The sequence below is a fragment of the Heptranchias perlo genome, chromosome 21 (genome assembly GCF_035084215.1).
Source record: "Heptranchias perlo isolate sHepPer1 chromosome 21, sHepPer1.hap1, whole genome shotgun sequence".
NCBI classification, from domain to species: domain Eukaryota; kingdom Metazoa; phylum Chordata; class Chondrichthyes; order Hexanchiformes; family Hexanchidae; genus Heptranchias; species Heptranchias perlo.
The window spans coordinates 2,124,090-2,143,508 of NC_090345.1; the positions used below are offsets into that span (position 1 = coordinate 2,124,090).

General features: G+C 48.3%; 1 protein-coding gene across 1 annotated transcript; it reads left to right on the forward strand.

Moving 5' to 3' along the window:
• Positions 1-1,117: 1,117 nt before the first annotated feature.
• On the forward strand, positions 1,118-17,395 carry LOC137339906 (glutathione S-transferase omega-1-like). Its single transcript, XM_068001968.1, has 6 exons — positions 1,118-1,330; positions 2,679-2,787; positions 4,474-4,696; positions 6,302-6,403; positions 13,415-13,521; positions 15,093-17,395. Exons 1-6 carry the CDS (start codon positions 1,306-1,308, stop codon positions 15,244-15,246), a joined length of 720 nt encoding a protein of 239 aa, XP_067858069.1. The 5' UTR covers positions 1,118-1,305; the 3' UTR covers positions 15,247-17,395.
• Positions 17,396-19,419: the final 2,024 nt, after the last annotated feature.

The following is a 19,419-nucleotide window of genomic DNA, read 5'->3' on the forward strand; positions in this document are numbered from 1 at the left end:
TTCTTGATTTTCGAACACCACGCGCTAAACTCACCCAGCATCATGTGGCACTAACCGCAGGAAGGACCCATCACCAGCAATAGTTAAAGCGATAGTGCAGCATAGAATCATAGAATGAAACAGCTCAGCAGGAGGCCATTCGGCCCATCGTGCCTGTACCGGCTCTCCGATGCTCTTTCCCCATATTCCCTGTATGGCCCTGCAATTTTTTTCCCCTTCAAGTATTTATCCAGTTCCCTTTTGAAAGTTATTATTGAATCTGCTTCCACCAATCGTGCATTCCAGATGATAACAACTCAATGCGTAAATGGTTAATTCCAGTTGGTGGCTCAATGGGTTAAAAGTGCCCTCGGTGCTAACTCAGCACCCCTGGCTAGGGCACGGAGTGGAAATCAGTCAGGGCTCACACTCCTAATCACAATTTGGTGACTCCCAGCTAGGTGTGTGTGTATAGATATTGGGCGAGATCATTACTTGCTGGTTTATCATCTCAGGCCGTTGGTTAACTGTCGGACGGTTTTTGGTCTGTTTTATCATTCCTGTAAGTTCACCTTGGCTACCCGGAGTAAGATTTTTGTGGCATTGTACTGTCTTTGTCTGCCTCACAGAGAGTATGACTGCTATCACGGGTGGTCTAGTAGGACTGCCTTTGGTGCTGGAGGACGAGGGAGACTTAGGGGAATTAGTCGTCTGCTTAGCACCTGAAAAACGGGCGCAACACGGACCAATTTCTAGGCCTATGTTTCTTGCTATAAAATCCCGTATTGCATTAGCTATTTTATGGACTTATCTACTTCAGGTGCTGCTTTTAATATCTTGTGAACCTGAATTCCCAAATCCCTCTGCTCTTCTACATCACCCAACTGCTCTAAGGATTAGTTCGGGTTCATTAAAACCCTTCATCATTTCCAATATGTACAGTTGCCCAGATGAGATTAAAATCTGTCAGTTTATTAAGTATATTTATATGTTTAAATTATAGGTATTACATATTTTAACTAAACCGTACCACCTCACATTTACTGACATTATCAATATCCCCCTTACAGCTTCCTTCAGTCCTCAGAATGATTTACTGTGCTTCCTATTTTAGTTTGGACAAGAGTTTCAGGAGATTTCCTGTTGTAAATATTGCGACATCGACTCTGACTTGACATTAATCTCGATCATGACTCATAACGTGGGGCTGGACTCTGCATTGGCTGGGATGTTTATAGTCATTGCCGCTGGGTGTGGCTTAGTCTGCAGTCGACTTCTGTCCGTCAACTGTTTCTGAAGTTGTCCAAATTGATCCCAGTCTGAACCATGTCTTCAAGAGCACTGGCAAAAGGTAATGGAGTGAACTGCTGCCTGAGTGTCAGTGAGGGAGAGACTCTGGCAGGCCGTCTCTGCCCATGAGTCAATATCTCCTGTGTGTCTCTCTATCTCACCCCCTTCCCCTGTTTGTCTCTCTGTCTCTTTCTCTGCCCCATTCTCTCTTTTTCTCCCTGCCCATTGGCACGTCTATCTGAGTGAGTGTGTGTGTGTGTGTATATGTGTGTGGGTTTGAGTATGTTTGAATATGTGGGTGCGAGAGAGGAGAGAGCGAGAGAGGAGACTGCGAGGGAGCGAGAGGGGAGACTGTGAGAGGGGAGACTGTGAGGGAGCGAGAGAGGAGGGAGCGAGAGGGGAGACTGCGAGGGAGCGAGAGGAGACTGTGAGAGAGGAGACTGTGAGGGGGGGAGACTGAGAGGGGGAGAGACTGGGAGAGAGCGAGAGACTGGGAGAGAGCGAGAGAGGGAGAGACTGGGAGAGAGCGAGAGAGGGAGAGACTGGGAGAGAGCGAGAGAGCGAGAGACTGGGAGAGAGCGAGAGAGCGAGAGACTGGGAGAGAGCGAGAGACTGGGAGAGAGCGAGAGAGGGAGAGACTGGGAGAGAGCGAGAGAGGAGATTGTGAGACTGCGAGAGGGGGAGAGGGGGAGAGACTGCGAGAGGGCGAGAGGGGGGGAGAGGGGGAGAGACTGCGAGAGGGGGAGAGACTGCGAGAGGGCGAGAGGGGGAGAGACTGCGAGAGGGGGAGAGACTGCGAGAGGGGGAGAGACTGCGAGAGGGGGAGAGACTGCGAGAGGGCGAGAGGGGGAGAGACTGCGAGAGGGGGAGAGACTGCGAGAGGGCGAGAGGGGGAGGGACTGCGAGAGGGGGAGGGACTGCGAGAGGGGGAGGGACTGCGAGAGGGGGAGGGACTGCGAGAGGGCGAGAGACTGCGAGAGGGGGAGAGACTGCGAGACTGCGAGAGGGGGAGAGACTGCGAGAGGGGGAGAGACTGCGAGAGGGCGAGAGGGGGAGAGAGGGCAAGAGGGGGCGAGAGAGGGCGAGAGGGGGTGAGAGGGGGAGAGACTGCGAGAGGGGGAGAGAGGAGACTGCGAGAGAGTGAGAGGGGGAGAGATTGTGAGAGTACCTGTGTTTGTAACTTTCTATTGATATTTGCCTGTCTATCTTCTTCCTCTCCCTGTCCCTCTGTATGTCGCACTCTCTGTGAGTCTGTGCAGGTGCAGACTCTGGGTTCACAAGTGTTGTCAAATGCACCAGTGCTCTGCCTGTTTTCACACCATTTGTTGCACTTACCCTGGATGTTTAAAACTTAATCTCATCTTTGTCCATTTTCTCATGACTAATAATTATTTACCTCTCCCTTGCAGGAAGCCACGCCCCTGGCCCTGTGCCAGCGGGAATGATTCGCATATACAGCATGAGATTTTGCCCTTTTGCCCAACGTACTCGCCTAGTCTTGGAAGCCAAGGGAATCAAGTAAGACGGACAATTATCCAAGCTGTGTCTGTGGTAATTTGGGGGTATCTGCCTCAGTCTTGGCAGACACGGTAATCCGAGTCCTGAGCCAGGCAAGTCTGCAGTTCTCCAGCCACATTGGATTGACCCACCAACCTGGCCCAGTAATGGGACCCAGATGGGTGGGCCTGTCACTGAAGGCTGGAATTCTTTTGACTGGGCTCCAGGTAACTCTGCAAACCAGCACCCTAATGGGAGGTCATACTTGGACAGCAATGAGTGCTCCGAACTAGTCCAGGACCATAACCACTACACTACCTTGCCCAAACATGGCTCAGCCACTCACTGTATTCATCAGGGGAGCCTGGATTGAGGGAAATTAATGTGGAATCCTTCCTTGTCAGTATATTATGATATTCACAACTTTCTAAAGTCCTCTGTTTTTTTTTATTCGTTCATGGGATGTGGGTATCGCTGGCAAGCATTTATTGCCAATCCCTAATTGCCCTTGAGAAGGTGGTGATGAGCCGCCTTCTTGAACCGCTGCAGTCCGTGTGGTGACGGTTCTCCCACAGTGCTGTTAGGAAGGGAGTTCCAGGATTTTGACCCAGCGACGATGAAGGAATGGCGATATATTTCCAAGTCGGGATGGTGTGTGACTTGGAGGGGAACATGCAGGTGGTGTTGTTCCCATGTACCTGCTGCCTTTGCCCTTCTAGGTGGTAGCGGTCTCGGGCTTGGGAGGTGCTGTCGAAGAAACCTTGGCGAGTTGCTGCAGTGCATCCTGTGGATGGTACACACTGCAGTCACAGTGCGCCGGTGGTGAAGGGAGTGAATGTTTAGGGTGGTGGATGGAGTGCCAATCAAGCGGGCTGCTTTGTCCTGGATGGTGTCGAGCTTCTTGAGTGTTGTTGGAACTGCACTCATCCAGGCAAGTGGAGAGTATTCCATCACATTCCTGACTTGTCCCTTGTAGATGGTGGAAAGTCTTTGGGGAGTCAGGAGGTGAGTCACTCACTGCAGAATACCCAGCCTCTGACCTGCTCTTGTAGCCACAGTATTTATGTGGCTGGTCCAGTTAAGTTTCTGGTCAATGGTGACCCCCCAGGATGTTGATGGTGGAGGATTCGGCGATGGTAATGCCGTTGAATGTCAAGGGGAGGTGATTAGACTCTCTCTTGTTGGAGATGGTCATTGCCTGGCACTTCTCTGGCATGAATGTTACTTGCCACTTATCAGCCCAAGCCTGGATGTTGGTCTAGCAGAGCCTAGAACCCAGTGAACTCATGGAGTTACCTGACCATTATAGTGAGAAACAGTGCCCCCAGTCTAAACATTTTCAGCTTCTCCATCGTAAGGTTAAAAGTGGGGCTGTTCTTTGATGATTCTACAGTGTTTCGCTCCATTCACAGCTCCTCCAATAATGAAGCAGCCCATACCAGCTTTGGGCTGATAAGTGGTCGGTAACATTTGCATGACATAAGTGCCAAGCAATGAGCATCTACAACAGAAAAGACCCAACCACAGTCCCCAAACCCCAAAGTGTGTACAGTGAGGGTTGTTCATGGTTTTGCCTGTTTAAAGGGGTCTTGCTTAGGTTGAATGTTTTCATGATGTGTTCTCTCTCCAGTTTCACAATCCAGTTGTGTCCATCATTTCATTTTTTGATGGTATTGGGACTTCAACTCCAAATCCATTCTCTTTAAGGTATGAAATAGTCAACATCAATCTGTTGAACAAGCCTGACTGGTTCTTTGAGAAGAATCCCTTTGGTCTGGTGCCAGTATTGGAGACCTGCCAGAATCAGCTGATCTACGAGTCTCCAATCACGTGCGAGTTCTTGGATGAGGCGTACCCTGCTAGACGGCTCCTGCCCACAGATCCCTACGAGAAGGCCAAGCAGAAGATGTTGTTGGAACATTTCAATAAGGTACCGCAGGGACTGTGTGTGGCGGACCATTCAACCATTGATGGAATCAGAGCGAGTGTAAAGGGGCCATTGACCCGAGAATCATAGAATCTTACAGCACAGAAGGAGGCTGTTCGGCCCTTCATGCCTGCGCCAGCTCTTTGAAAGAACAATTTAATTAGTCCCACTCCGCCTGCCCTTTCCCCATAGCCCTGCAAATTTTTCAAATATCTATCCAATTCTCTTTTGAAAGTCACTGTTGAATCTGCTTTCACCGGCCTTTCAAATGCCTCACAAGTTGAATTGATTTACTCAGTCTTCTGAAACAAGACTTTTGATTAAAATGGATCTGGTTGTTTATTTTCACCTTTTTGATAATTCTCAAGAGCAGTCCATGAGGGCCAGGACTTCTCTGGCCTGTGGTCAGTGCTGATGTTCGAGCTGGTTGGCTGTATGCTTCTGCTGGTCAGCACTGCCCCAACCCTGCTCCCCCCAACCAGAAAACAGAATGAAATAAAAACAGACAATGCTGGAAATACACAGCAGCTCTCTCGATCTGACAAACACAGGTGAGAAGCTGCTTTTATTAATGAATCACTTATCTATTCTTCATAATCAATATGGCTCTCTCTCTCTCTCTCTTTCTGAATCTGTCTCTTGCCCTCTGGTGGAGTGGGAACTTTTCTGCCTGTAGCTATATGCTGGGTTCTCTGTGATTCACAGATCATTTACATCCACCTGAGAGGGCAGACGGGGCCTGGGTTTTACCTTTCATCCAACAGTGCAGCGCTCCCTCAGTACTGCTCCTCCGACAGTGCAGCGCTCCCTCAGTACTGACCCTCCGACAGTGCAGCGCTCCCTCAGTACTGCCCCTCCAACAGTGCAGCACTCCCTCAGTACTGACCCTCCGACAGTGCAGCGCTCCCTCAGTACTGCTCCTCCAATAGTGCAGCGCTCCCTCAGTACTGACCCTCCTACAGTGCAGCACTCTCTCAGTACTGCCTCTCCAACAGTGCAGCACTCCCTCAGTACTGCCCCTCCAACAGTGCAGCCCTCCCTCAGTACTGCCCCTCCAAAAGTGCAGCTCTCCCTCAGTACTTCCCCTCCGACAGTGCAGCACTCCCTCAGTACTGCCCCTCCAAAAGTGCAGCACTCCCTCAGTACTGACCCTCCAAAAGTGCAGCTCTCCCTCAGTACTGTCCCTCTGACAGTGCAGCACTCCCTCAGTACTGTGCCTCTGACAGTGCAGCACTCCCTCAGTACTGTCCCTCTGACAGTGCAGCACTCCCTCAGTACTGCATTGGGAGTGTCAGCCCGGATTTTGTGCTCAAGTCTCTGGAATTGGGCTTGAACCCACGACCTTCTGACTCAGAGGTGAGAGTGCGACCCACTGAGCACCAATAACACCTTGACCTTTCCAGTTAATGACTGAATGAGCAGCTTTTACAGTCAGACACTGCCTGCTCCACACATTAATCTTTAAATCGGTGCTTGCGAGGGAGTATGTGTGGACAATATACTGAACCATGATGCTATGTGTTACCTTCAGCACTAAATGACCACATGCAGTGGGGGGTACAGTGCTCCAGCACTGGTTGTTAATGTCTCCACCCATTCTGTGACCAGCTGACAGGTTCCACCTACAAGATTGCAATGGCAAGGAGAAAATCCGAGGATACATCTAAAATGGAGGAGGAATTCCAGGCCCAGCTCAGCCACTTTGAAAAGGTAAAGAGGGAATCCTGTAACACTGTACAGGGTGTGGGGGCTGGGGAGCAGAAACAGAGCAAACATTGGATTGTGATAATGTGGGGATATGTGGAATATAAATATAAATGAGAAGAAAGAAAGAACTTGCATTTCTATAGCGCCTTTCACAACCTCAGGACGTCCCAAAGCGCTTTACAGCCAATCAAGTACTTTTGAAGTGTAGTCACTGTTGTAAGGTAGGAAAGGCCAATCTACACAGCAAGATCCCACAAACAGCAATGAGATAAATGACCAGATAAGCTGTTTTTGGTTTTGGGTGAGAGATAAATATTGGCCAGGGCAGCAGGGAGGTATTCGCTGCTCTTCTACAAATAATGCCATGGAATTTTTTTATCACCTGAGAGGGCAGACGGGGCCTCGGTTTAACGTCTCATTCAAAAGACGGCACCTCCGACAGTGCAGCACTCCCTCAGTGCAGCACAAGGAGTGTCAGCTTGGATTTTGTACTCAAGTCTCGTGAACTGGGACTTGACCCCACAACCTTCTGACACAGAGGTAAGAGTGCTCCCCACTGAGCCACAGCTGACAGGTAGAGGTCATGTAAGAACATAAGAAATAGGAGCAGGAGTAGGCCATGCGGCCACTCGAGCCTGCTCTGTCAATCAATCAGACCATGGCTGATCTTCGACCTCAACTCCACTTTCCCGCCCGATCCCCATATCCCTTGATTCCCCTAGAGTCCAAAAATCTATCCATCTCAGCCTTGAATATATTCACTGACTATCCATAGCCCTCTGGGGTAGAGAATTCCAAAGATTCACAACCCTCTGCGTGAAGAAATTCCTCCTCACCTCTATCTTGAATGGTCGACCCTTATCCTGCGACTGCCCCCTAGTTCTAGACCCTCTTGCTCTCAGCATCGACCTTGTCAAGCCCCCTCATAATCTTATATGTTTCAATGAGATCACCTCTCATTCTTCTAAACTCCAGAGAGTTATAGGCCCATTCTACACAATCTCTCCTCATAGGACAACCCTCTCATCCCAGGAATCAATCTAATGAATTTGTTGCACCGCCTCTAAGGCAATTATATCCTTCCTTAGATGAGGAGACCAAAACTGTACACAGTACTCCAGGTGAGGTCTCACTAAAGCCCTGTACAATTGTAGTAAAACTTCCTTACTCTTGTACTCCAACCCCCTTACAATAAAGGCAACATGTCATTTGCTTTCCAAATTGCCTGCTGTACCTGCGTACTGACTTTTTGTGTTTCTCGTACCTGGACACCCAAGTCTCTGAACATCAACATTTAATAGTTTCTCATCATTTAAAAAATATTCTGTTTTTCTATTCTTCCTACCAAAGTGAATAACCTCACATTTCCCCATATTATACTCCCTCTGCCACCTTCTTGCCTGCTCACTTAACCTGTCTATATCTCTTTGCAGACTCTTTGTGTCCTCCTCACAGTTTACTTTCCCACCTAGCTTAGTATCATCAGCAAACTTGGATACATTACACTCGGTCCCTTCATCTAAGTCATTAATATAGATTGTAAATAGTTGAGGCCCAAGCACTGATCCTTGCGGCATCCCACTAGTTACAGCCTGTCAACCTGAGAATGACCCGTTTATCCCTACTCTCTGTTTTCTGTCCGTTAACCAATCCTCTATCCATGCTAATATATTACCCCCAACCCCATGAACCCTTATCTTGTGTAACAATCTTTTACGTGTCACCTTATCGAATGCCTTTTGAAAATCCAAATATACTACATTCGCTGGTTCCCCTTTATCTACTCTGCTAGTTACACCCTCAAAAAACTCTGATAGATTTGTCAAACACGATTTCCCTTTCATAAAACCGTGTTGACTCTGCCTAATCATGATTTTCTAAGTGCCCTGTTACCATTTCCTTAATATGTCCTTAATATGACCTGCAAGCATGGTCCTCCCAACAAGCCACAGGGAACTTCACAATCATTAACTCTGTCCAAGTCAGGTCATCTCCCAAAGGTGACCCAAAAGTCTAAAGAAGCTAAAACCATGACATTTCTCCCTGATGTAATACCTGTAGGCTGAGGAACTGGGTGAGGAAGAATAGAAGGCGTCTCGCATTCAAACAACGACACTTTTGAACATTTCTGAGGAGTTAACTTGTTCCTTAGTTGGAACAGTGGCAGTGTGGCCTCCCTGGGGTGAAAGGCTTGCACTTGCCGTATGGAGCTTGGTAATCTCCAACAGCTGGAGAAGCTCAAAGCTGCAGTGCAATCCGATTTCATCACTTGGGAAATGGCCTGACACAGGAAGCTATGCAGTGTGGCATAGAGAATGTAAGCAGCAGAGAGAGAAGGAAGGAAGATGCCTTATTCTAAGAATGGATGAAAGAAAGAAAGACAGACTTGGATTTATATAGCGCCTTTCAAAGCGCTTTACAGCCAATGAAGTACTTTTAGAAGTGTAGTCACTGTTGTAATGTAGGAAACGCGGCAGCCAAGTTTGTTCACAGCAAGCTCCCACGACCAGCAATGAGATAATGACCAGAAATCCGTTTTATCGATGTTGGTTGAGGGATAAATTTTTGGCTAGGAAACGGGAGAACTCCCCTGCTCTTCTTCAAAATAGTGCCGTGGGATCTTTAGGGCAGTCAGGACCTCGGTTTAATGTCTCAACTGAAAGACGGCACCTCCAACAATGCAACACTCCCTCAGTACTGCACTGGGAGTGTTGGCCTGGATTATGTGCTCAAGTCTCTGGAGTGGGGCTTGAACCCACAACCTCTGACTCAGAGGCAAGAGTCAAGGCTGACACTTGGAGCATGAAAGGCCATTCAGCCCCTTCCAGATTATCAGAGAGGGTATCATCGGGAATTATTAAAGCAAGGCAGAGTCTGAGCTGGGATTGGTGGCGGGCAGGACAGAGATAAGAATGGCCTCCTGTCTCCAGCAGATTGAGCGTCCCACTGGGTTAGAGCACACGATGTCCAGGCATCGGAATGGGATTGTGGAGTGTCGTAACTCCTGGCTGTTGCACGACTGCTATTTCCATTTGGTTCGTAACCCTGTGACTACCACGTTGTCACGGCCCACCAATAATCTCTGATAGTGACACGGATTGGTAAAGTGGACCCAAATGCTGTGCCCCTCTGTAAATTGTATTGACCCCCCCCCACCCCACCTCCCCCGTGTTTCTTTGATGAGACCTCTATCAGAATTTAAACTGGAGGCCCAGGGAGGACCATGTGGAACCAGAGCAAGGGGTGGGGCTGCCTCTTGGGGCAAAGACCAGGCAGCTCCCAGCGAAGCTGCTTAAACCCACGGAGGCCAAGGCAACCGGAAGTGATGTGCTTGAGCGAGAGGCTTCCTGGTTACAAATTAAAACAGGAAATGCTGGAAACACTCAGCCGGTCAGGCAGCCACTGTGGAGAGAGTGAGAGGAAGGTAGGGTTAAAATTTCAGGTCGATGACCCTTCGTCAGAACTGGAAAATGCTACAGATGCACAATGTGTGAGGCCCACACACTTTCCCTGGCTCATATCTAGAGAGTACTAGATATGGAATGGACTTTCAACAAGATGTCAAAACTGTGTTAATTAATTGCTTATGATTAAAGATCATGCATTTATATAGCACTTTATCTTTGAAGGTGGCAGAACAAGTTGTTAAAAAAGCACACGGGATCCTGGGCTTTATTAATAGAGGCATAGAGTACTAAAGCAAGGAGGTCATGGTAAATCTTTATAAATCACTGGTTAGGCCCCAGCTAGGGTATTGCGTCCAATTTTGGGCACCGCACCTTAGGAAGGATGTCAAGGCCTTAGAGAGGGTGTAGAGTAGATTTACCAGGATTGTACCAAGGATGAGGGACTTCAGTTATGTGGAGAGACTGGAGAAGCTGGAATTGTTCTCCTTAGAACAGAGAAAGTTAAGGGGAGAATTAATAGAGGTGTTCAAAATTATGAGGGGTTTTGATAAAATAGGGAGACCATAAGACCATAAGAGATAGGAGCAGGAGTAGGCCATTCGGCCCCTCGAGCCTGCTCTGCCATTTAATGAGATCATGGCTGATCTGATTTTTACCTCAACTCCACTTTCCCGCCCTTTCCCCATATCCTTTGACTCCCTCGCTGATCAAAAATTTGTCTAACTCAGCCTTGAATGTATTCAATGACTCAGCCTCCACAGCTTTTTGGGGTAAAGAATTCCAAAGATTCACGACCCTCTGGGAGAAGAAATTCCTCCTCATTTCTGACTTAAACGGGCGACCCCTTATTCTGAGACTATGTCCCCTAGTTTTAGATTCCCCCATGAGGGGTAACATCCTCTCAGCATCTACCCTATCGAGTCCCCTCAGAATCTTGTATGTTTCAATAAGATCTCCTCTCATTCTTCTAAACTCCAATGAGTACAGACCCAACCTGTTCAATCTTTCCTCATAAGACAACCCTTCCATACCCGGAATCAACCTGGTGAACCTTCTCTGAACTGCCTCCAATGCAAGTATGTACTTCCTTAAATAAGGGCACCAGAACTGTACGCAGTACTCCAGGTGTGGTCTCATCAGCACCCTGTACAGTTGTAGTATGACTTCCCTGCTTTTATACTCCATCCCCCTGGATTACCTGCTGCACCTGTATGTTGACTTTTTGTGTTTCATGTACGAGGACACCCAGATCCCTCTGTACCACAGCATTTTGTAGTATTTCTCCATTCAAATAATATTTTGCTTTTTTATTTTTCCTCCCAAAGTGGATGACTTCACATTTTCCCACATTATATTCCATCTGCCAAATTTTTGCCCATTCGCTTAACCTGTCAATATCCCCTTGCAGACACTTTGTGTCCTCATCGCAACTTGCTTTTCCACCTCTTTGTATCATCAGCAAATTTGGCCACAAGACACTCTGTTCCTTCATCCAAGTCATTGATATATATTGTAAATAGTTGAGGCCCCAGCACTGAGCCCTGCGGCACCCCACTAGTTACAGATTGCCATTTTGAAAATGACCCTTTTATCCCGACTCTGTTTTCTGTTAGTTATCCAATCCTCTATCCATGCCAGTATATTACCCCCAACACCATGAGCTCTTATCTTGTGCAGTAATCTTTTATGTGGCACCTTATCGAATGCCTTTTGGAAATCCAAATATACTGCATCCATTGGTTCCTCTTCATCCACCCTGCTCGTTACTTCCTCAAAGAACTCTAATAAATTTGTCAGACACGATTTCCCCTTCATAAAACCATGTTGACTCTCCTTGATTGTATTATGAGTCTCCAAATGTCCTGCTACTATTTCCTTAATAATGGATTCTAGCATTTTCCCAATGTCAGATGTTGGCTAACTGGTCTATAGTTACCTGCTTTCTGTCTCACTCCCTTCTTGAATAGGGGTGTTACGTTTGCGGTTTTCCAATCCGCTGGGACCTTTCCAGAATCTCGTGATTTCTGGAAGATTACAACCAATGCATCCACTATCTCTGTAGCCACTTCCTTTAAGACCCTCGGATGCAAGCCATCAGGTCCAGGGGACTTGTCAGCCTTTAGACCCATTAGTTTACCTAGTACTTTTTCTCTAGTGATAGTGATTGTTTTTCGTTCCTCCCTCCCCTTTGCCCCTTGTTTTTCTACTATTATTGGTATGTTATTAGTGTCTTCTACTGTGAAGACAGATACAAAATACCTGTTCAATTACTCTGCCATTTCCTTATTTTCCATTCTTATTGTTGGAGTAACTGTTTCCAGTGGCGGGAGGGTCGGTAACCAAAAGACACAGATTTAAGGTAATTGGCAAAAAATCCATGGGGGAAAATGAGAATTTTTTTTTTACGTAGGGTTTTGTTACGATCTGGAACGCACTGCCTGAAGGCATGGTGGATGCAGATTCAATAATAGCTTTCAAAAGGGAATTGAATATTCACTTGAAAAGGAGAAATTTGCAGGGCTTATGGGGAAAGAGCAGGGTAGTTGGACTAATTGGATAGCTCTTTCAAATAGCCAGCACAGACACGATGGGCTGAATGGCCTCCTTCTGTGCTGTAAGATTCTATGATTCCATCATGTCCTTCATCCCATAGCACTTCACAACTGATGAATTACTTTTAGAGTGTAATCACTGTTCTCAGGTAGGCAAATGTGGCATTCAGTTCGTGCCGAGCAGGATCCTCCAAACAGCAGAAGAAATGAATGAAAATTAGACTCATTTTTTGGTGGTGTTGGTTGAGGAATGTTGATCAGGGAACTGGGAGAACTACTGCTCTTCTTCGAATAGTGCCATGGGCTCTTTGGAAATCCATCTAAACCACCAGAAATGGTCGATCGAACCTCACTTTGGTGACTCATCCAAAAGATGGCACCTCCCGACAGTGCAACTGTCCCTCAGTACTGCACTGCAGTGTCAGTCTAGATTATGTGCTCAAGTCTCTGGAGCAGGGCTTGAACCCACAGTCTTATGACAGAGAGAGCTCCCAACTGAGCCAAGCTGACATGCAATTAAGAATGGAATTGAAGAATCTAAGCATTATTACAGAACTAGATCATCAATATATCTGCAGAGGGCAGTAGGCCAGGGTTGAACAGTGGAGATGTGAGAATGGATGAATAGTTGGGAGTTTTTCTTGTCTGTCATTGGGAATCAGGAACTTTTCCTCAGGGAACTGAATGGGTGGAGAGAGTCCATGATGGGCTACTGCGGACAAGGTCTGCGATAGGAGCTAGCTTGACACCCTTTTCTCATGACGTGTTTTCCTGTTTCCTGTGGTATGCGGGTGGTGAGGGCTCAGTACTGGAGGTTGGAATGGTAGCCTGACACCCTGGAGTCTTGCTCCATTATCAGTTCGATGATTTCCCTGTAATGCCTCACCCCCTGCAGGGTTAAAGCATGAGGTATTCTGGCAGCGAAGGCTGTATGTGGTCTCCCAGAAGCAGTGGTGGAAGGACTCAACGGCCTTGTTCCACTCCAATGCTCCTTGTGCGTGTAGTCCTGTAGTAGCACTGTTACCTGCCATGTCCTGACTTCTGTTTTATTGCAGCATTTGGCTGGGCAGAAGTTTCGGTTCTTCACTGCTGACTCAGTGACTATGATCGACTACCTGCTGTGGCCCTGGTTCGAGCGCCTGGAGTCCTTCTCGTTGGACAAGTAAGTAAGGAAGATTAAAATGATTTTAATAGGGGAATGGGTAGTCAAATGGGTTAGACACTTTCATTACTGCAACATGGACCAAATCTAACCCAGGCTGATGGGGTAAAAGTTTCCTCTGTCTCCTCATTGCGAGGGTCCTACGTGAAATGAGTTTGGAAATTCTCAACCCAGTTCCAAGTGGGTATGGGCCCAACTGCCCTTAATTTGACAATAACTTGACATTCTTGTTCATGGAGGACATTGGAGGTTGCAGTGTGAAATGGAAAAATGGTGTAGTGCTGAACATTCTTCTGGGACAGTGTAGAGGGAGCTTTACTCTGTATCTAACCCGTGCTGTACCTGTCCTGGGAGTGTTTGATGGGACAGTATAGAGGGAGCTTTACTCTGTATCTAACCCGTGCTGTACCTGCCCTGGGAGTGTTTGATGGGACAGTGTAGAGGGAGCTTTACTCTGTATCTAACCCTGTACCTGCCCTGGGAGTGTTTGATGGGACAGTGTAGAGGGAGCTTTACTCTGTATCTAACCCGTGCTGTACCTGCCCTGGGAGTGTTTGATGGGACAGTGTAGAGGGAGCTTTACTCTGTATCTAACCCTGTACCTGCCCTGGGAGTGTTTGATGGGACAGTGTAGAGGGAGCTTTACTCTGTATCTAACCCTGTACCTGCCCTGGGAGTGTTTGATGTCAAAATTAGGTGTCTGAAATGGAAAGTGTTCTATTTCTCAGCACTAACCTCACTGAACTTTAAACTTAATGTTTAAAAAAAATTAAATGAAGTTTAATCCACTCCAGGAATGAGCAGCACAGGGCGATCCAACATCTCATTCACCTTATCATTGACCTTTTTCCCACAAGAATGGATCATGTGCAGGCCTGTTCTTTATCCCTGCTGTTGTCTCCTCCGTTCCTGCCTCTTTGACTCACTTTCAGACACAAGCTCTGTATTAGCAAGATCTGTACAAGAAGACATGTTAGTCCTCAGGGTAACTGGGTCCTGGGTTTGCTTCTGTGATTTCCCTCTCGCGCAGTCGGGAGTCATTGATCGGAGGTCAAGTGGGAGGAAAAGAATGTCAGCTGGTCTGCCAGCACTGGCTGGGGTCAGGGGTCAGGGAGCAGGTCAACCAGTATTGGTGGGTCAGGAGCAGGTCACCAGTATTGGCAGGGGTCAGGAGCAGGTCACCCAGCATTGGCGGGGTCAAGGGTCAGGGAGCTGGTCGCCCAACTACACACTGGGAAGAATCCTAGAAGTAGGAAGAGCATAAAAACACATATTTGTAAAAGGAGGTAGCTTCATCCTTAAAAATAGTCGAGAATGAGTTTAAACATGTACACCAGTCCTGCTCATGCATCTGTCTTGATCGGTGGGTACCATGGAGTCTCAGGGGACACAGAAAGTTTCAATCCCTGTCCCAGTATTTCCCAGATATCTCAGGTCACATATAATGATGGAGCTCAGTGTTCTAAGAACAGCCTTTTCCAAAGCTCCAGGACCACAAAATTCAAACAAACTAGCAAATAAGGGATATAAATGATTAACTGGTTAATGATTCTCCCCTCCTGTTTGAGCAGGTACTTGGACCACACCCCAGCCCTCAGGAGCTGGATCCAGGCCATGCAGCAAGATCCTGCCGTCAAGGCAACTGTCAATGACACCAAGACCTTGAGGGGCTTCCAGGAGCTGATCTCCCAGGGTAAACCTGAAGCCTGTGACTACAACCTCTGAGCACAGATCCTCTGCCTATTTAGCTCAGATTGTGAGCAACAGGACAGATGCCAGCTGTTCCCATCACACCACCTTCTTCAATCAGTTACTGTGATGTATTTTATCAGTAGCAGTCACCTTGAGTTGATTGATATCAAGGGTCTGATGTAAAAATGACCTAGGATCCGTATTGACTGTTCCCTCGACCCCCTGGTTTAATCTAACTTTGGAATAACCTTGACGATAAAGAGAAAAGAAACCCGCCAATGTTGGAAGTCTGAAATAGAAACTGGAGTACTGGAAGCGTACAGCGACCATTAGCGTCTGAAGGAGAACAAAGTACAGGTTAATGGGGCCTCCACCCGGCCTTTAACCTGCCTCGTTCCCTTCCCGATGTTAATGGACTGGCTCCATGTTTCCAGCATTCCCTGTTTTTTTTTAAAATGTTTTATTTAATTTACTAGGATTGTGGAGCAGAGGCCTGGGATGTGCTGCCTGGGGCCGTGCTGTCTGGTTGGGAAAGATGGCTCTTGTTCAGGGAGACCTGAGAAAAGGGGAAAAATTCAATCGCAGCTCACTGAGTTTTAAAAAAAAGTCCACTCAGTCTGGCTCCTGAATTAGCAGCCTTTGATTTCTGAAAGATTTATTTTGGCTGCATGCCTGCTGTTTGTGTACAGTAGCTAATAGATTTACAGGCCAGAAATATTCAGCGAATCCCCTTGTATTTTTTTATCTAAATAACTTCCTGCCTGTGTTTGAAAATAGCAAACGTCCATGTTCGTGCTTAGTCACTGCATCCTGACTGGGGCAGGATAGAAATTTGTCTCCCTCAACAGAATATTTTTCTACGTAATTACTCTTCTTCCATCCCCGAACGGTTATTAACCCTTTGGCAGTCACCAGAACATTACCTCACACCTAGAACACAAATACTTGGCCTTTTTATCCTGTGGTATTCTGTAAACATACAAGATTCATTGTGCAAAATATCATTTTTGAAAACAGACAGGGATTGTTTCTCTACCCATGCTCCCAAAACTGAGAGTCTTTAGAACGATTAAACATTGCAGTGTTTTATCCTAGAATTGGTGTCTATGTCATAGAATCATAGAATTTTACAGAACAGAAGGAGGCCATTCGGCCCATCGTGCCTGTGCCAGCTCTTTGAAAGAGCTATCCAATTAGTCCCATTCCCCCCGCTCTTTCCCCATTGCCCTGAAAATTTTTTCTTTTTCAAGTATTTATCCAAATCCCTTTTGAAAGTTATTATTGAATCTGCTTCCACCGCCCTTTCAGGCAGCGCATTCCAGATCAGTGATTTTGAACAAACACACCTCTATTAAATCTCCCTTTAACCTTCTCTGTTCTAAGGAGAACCACCCCAGTTTCTCCAGTCTCTCCACATAACTTAAGTCCCTCATCCCTGGCACCATTCTGGTAAATCTCCTCTGCACCCTCTCTAAGGACTTCACATCCTTCCTATGATGCGATGCCCAGAATTGGACACAATACTCCAGCTGAGGCCTAACCAGTGATTTATAACGGTTTAGCATAACTTTTTCTTTTTTTTTGTCCCCAGTAGTGGCTGTTCCCAGGTATCCCTACAGCAGACTCAGGGTGTTGCAGTTTGGATCACTTCATTATCAATGTGATCCCAACCCAGTACAGCTATTAACCTGCACCGGGGCCCCATATTCCAGCCAGAAACTCGCTGGGGCCTTCACTGTGACTATCAGTAGGTGTTGAGTTTCTTTTCAGGATCACTATTCTCCCAGCCAGTATTCCTCTTTTGATATTGTGTCCACATTTCTCTGATCGCTCCAGATCGTCCTGACCTGCTGAATGTCTTCCATGTGTTTTCGGTTCCTGTTTCAGATTTCGAACATCTGTGATATTTTGCATCCTGTTCAACCTCTGCCCTTCCGTTCCGCTCACTGAACCCGCTGCACTGCGCCTACATTCTCACCGTTACCTATCTCAGTACAGTCTTATTCCGCGAGTCCAATTGATAATTCCTGGTGATTACTGAGCTTGGAGATTGTGTAAGAGTTTAACAGGATACAGGTTGAATTGTGTGAAGTTGGTGATTGTTTGACACTTGCTGTTCTGAGCTCACTGCTGTTGATGAGTTAATAAGAAATGAAGACAAATTTAAAGAGGACATTGTAAAGAGGCTTCAGTTTCAATCTTTTCCCCGGTCTGGGCTGAGTTTTCTGACCCGGGCAAGGGCAGCAGTGGGGGGGTGGGGGCTACAATTATCCTCAATACCCTGGGACTAGGGACAGGAACTATCACCCAGGGCTCCAGCTGTCCAGTGACCCCTCCTGGAAAGTGCATGCATGTTCACATCGGAGCAGTCTGGGCTGTGATGCCCACCATGGCCAAGCAACTCCTGAGACACGGGGGCCGAATTTACTGGAGATTTTCCTGCCGATCCCCGGCCGTAACTCCAGCTCGGTTCGGGCAGATCGGCCCCAACACAGGCCGAACTCAGGTACACCAGGTGCTGACGTACACTGGGAGGTCCCAGTCGGCTGTGTGAGGGGGCAGAGCCTCCGAGGCCCCCGACCCAAGGGGGCTGCGAGCTTCCTCCGCTGCGAGTTCCCTCTTCCTCAGCCTCAGTGGTACCAGGTGTGTCGGGAGGCTGGTAAACCCAGTGAGACAAGGCATACAAGCATCCAGAAGGACACAAGTGAGCACCATTGAAGGGTCCAGGCCAGGGATTTCCACCTTGCCCCACTCCTGGATGGTTGCCAGGCAACAGAGATTCCGGCAGGGTGGGGCTGGTGGGGTAAACCAGCGGGATTGCGGCCTGGTGATTTTCAGGTTCTCATTGTCTAGACTTACAGCTGAAAATGGCCTCCGAGGGGAATTATTGTAGGTGCCCGTCAACCTGGAACCAATCCCAGTACCAACCAGGAGTCTGCACCTTCGGGGGGGGGGAGAATGCACCTTCGGGGGGGGGAATCTATACCTTCGGGGGGGGGAATCTATACCTTCGGGGGGGGAATCTATACCTTCGGGGGGGGGAATCTATACCTTCGGGGGGGGGAATCTATACCTTCGGGGGGGGGAATCTATACCTTCGGGGGGGGGGAATCTATACCTTCGGGGGGGGGGAATCTATACCTTCGGGGGGGGAATCTATACCTTCGGGGGGGGGAATCTATACCTTCGGGGGGGGGAATCTGCACCTTCGGGGGGGGGAATCTGCACCTTCGGGGGGGGAATCTGTACCTTCGGGGGGGGGAATCTATACCTTCGGGGGGGGGAATCTGCACCTTCGGGGGGGGAATCTGTACCTTCGGGGGGGGAATCTATACCTTCAGGGGGGGGGAATCTGTACCTTCGGGGGGGGAATCTATACCTTCAGGGGGGGGAATCTATACCTTCGGGGGGGGGGGAATCTATACCTTCGGGGGGGGGAATCTATACCTTCGGGGGGGGGGAATCTGTACCTTCGGGGGGGGAATCTATACCTTCGGGGGGGGGAATCTATACCTTCGTGGGGGGGGGAATCTATACCTTCGGGGGGGGGGGGAATCTGTACCTTCAGGGGGGGAATCTGTACCTTCGGGGGGGGAATCTATACCTTCGGGGGGGGGAATCTATACCTTCGGGGGGGGGGGAATCTATACCTTCGGGGGGGGGGGAATCTATACCTTCGGGGGGGGGGAATCTGTACCTTCGGGGGGGGGGAATCTGTACCTTCGGGGGGGGAATCTATACCTTCAGGGGGGGGGAATCTATACCTTCGGCGGGGGGAGAATGCACCTTCGGTGGGGGGGGGATCTGCACCTTCGGGGGGGGGAATCTATACCTTCGGGGGGGGATCTGCACCTTCGGGGGGGGAATCTGCACCTTCGGGGGGGGGGGAATCCATACCTTCGGGGGGAGGAATCTGCACCTTCGGGGGGGGGGGAATCTATACCTTCGGGGGGGGGAAGAATCTGCACCTTTTTGGGGGGGTATTCTGCACCGTCGGGTGGGGGTGGGGGCACCATTGGCAAAAAAGCCACTGGATCTGATCAGTGTAAGTTTTGTTCTAGTCTGGATCGGTCTCGAAGTGACTGCTTTCCCTGCGATCCGTCATTCTCGGGCTCCTGGTGCGGTCATAGAGTCATAGAGTTATACAGCACGGATAGAGGCCCTTCGGCCCATCGTGTCCGCGCCGGCCATCAGCCCTGTCTACTC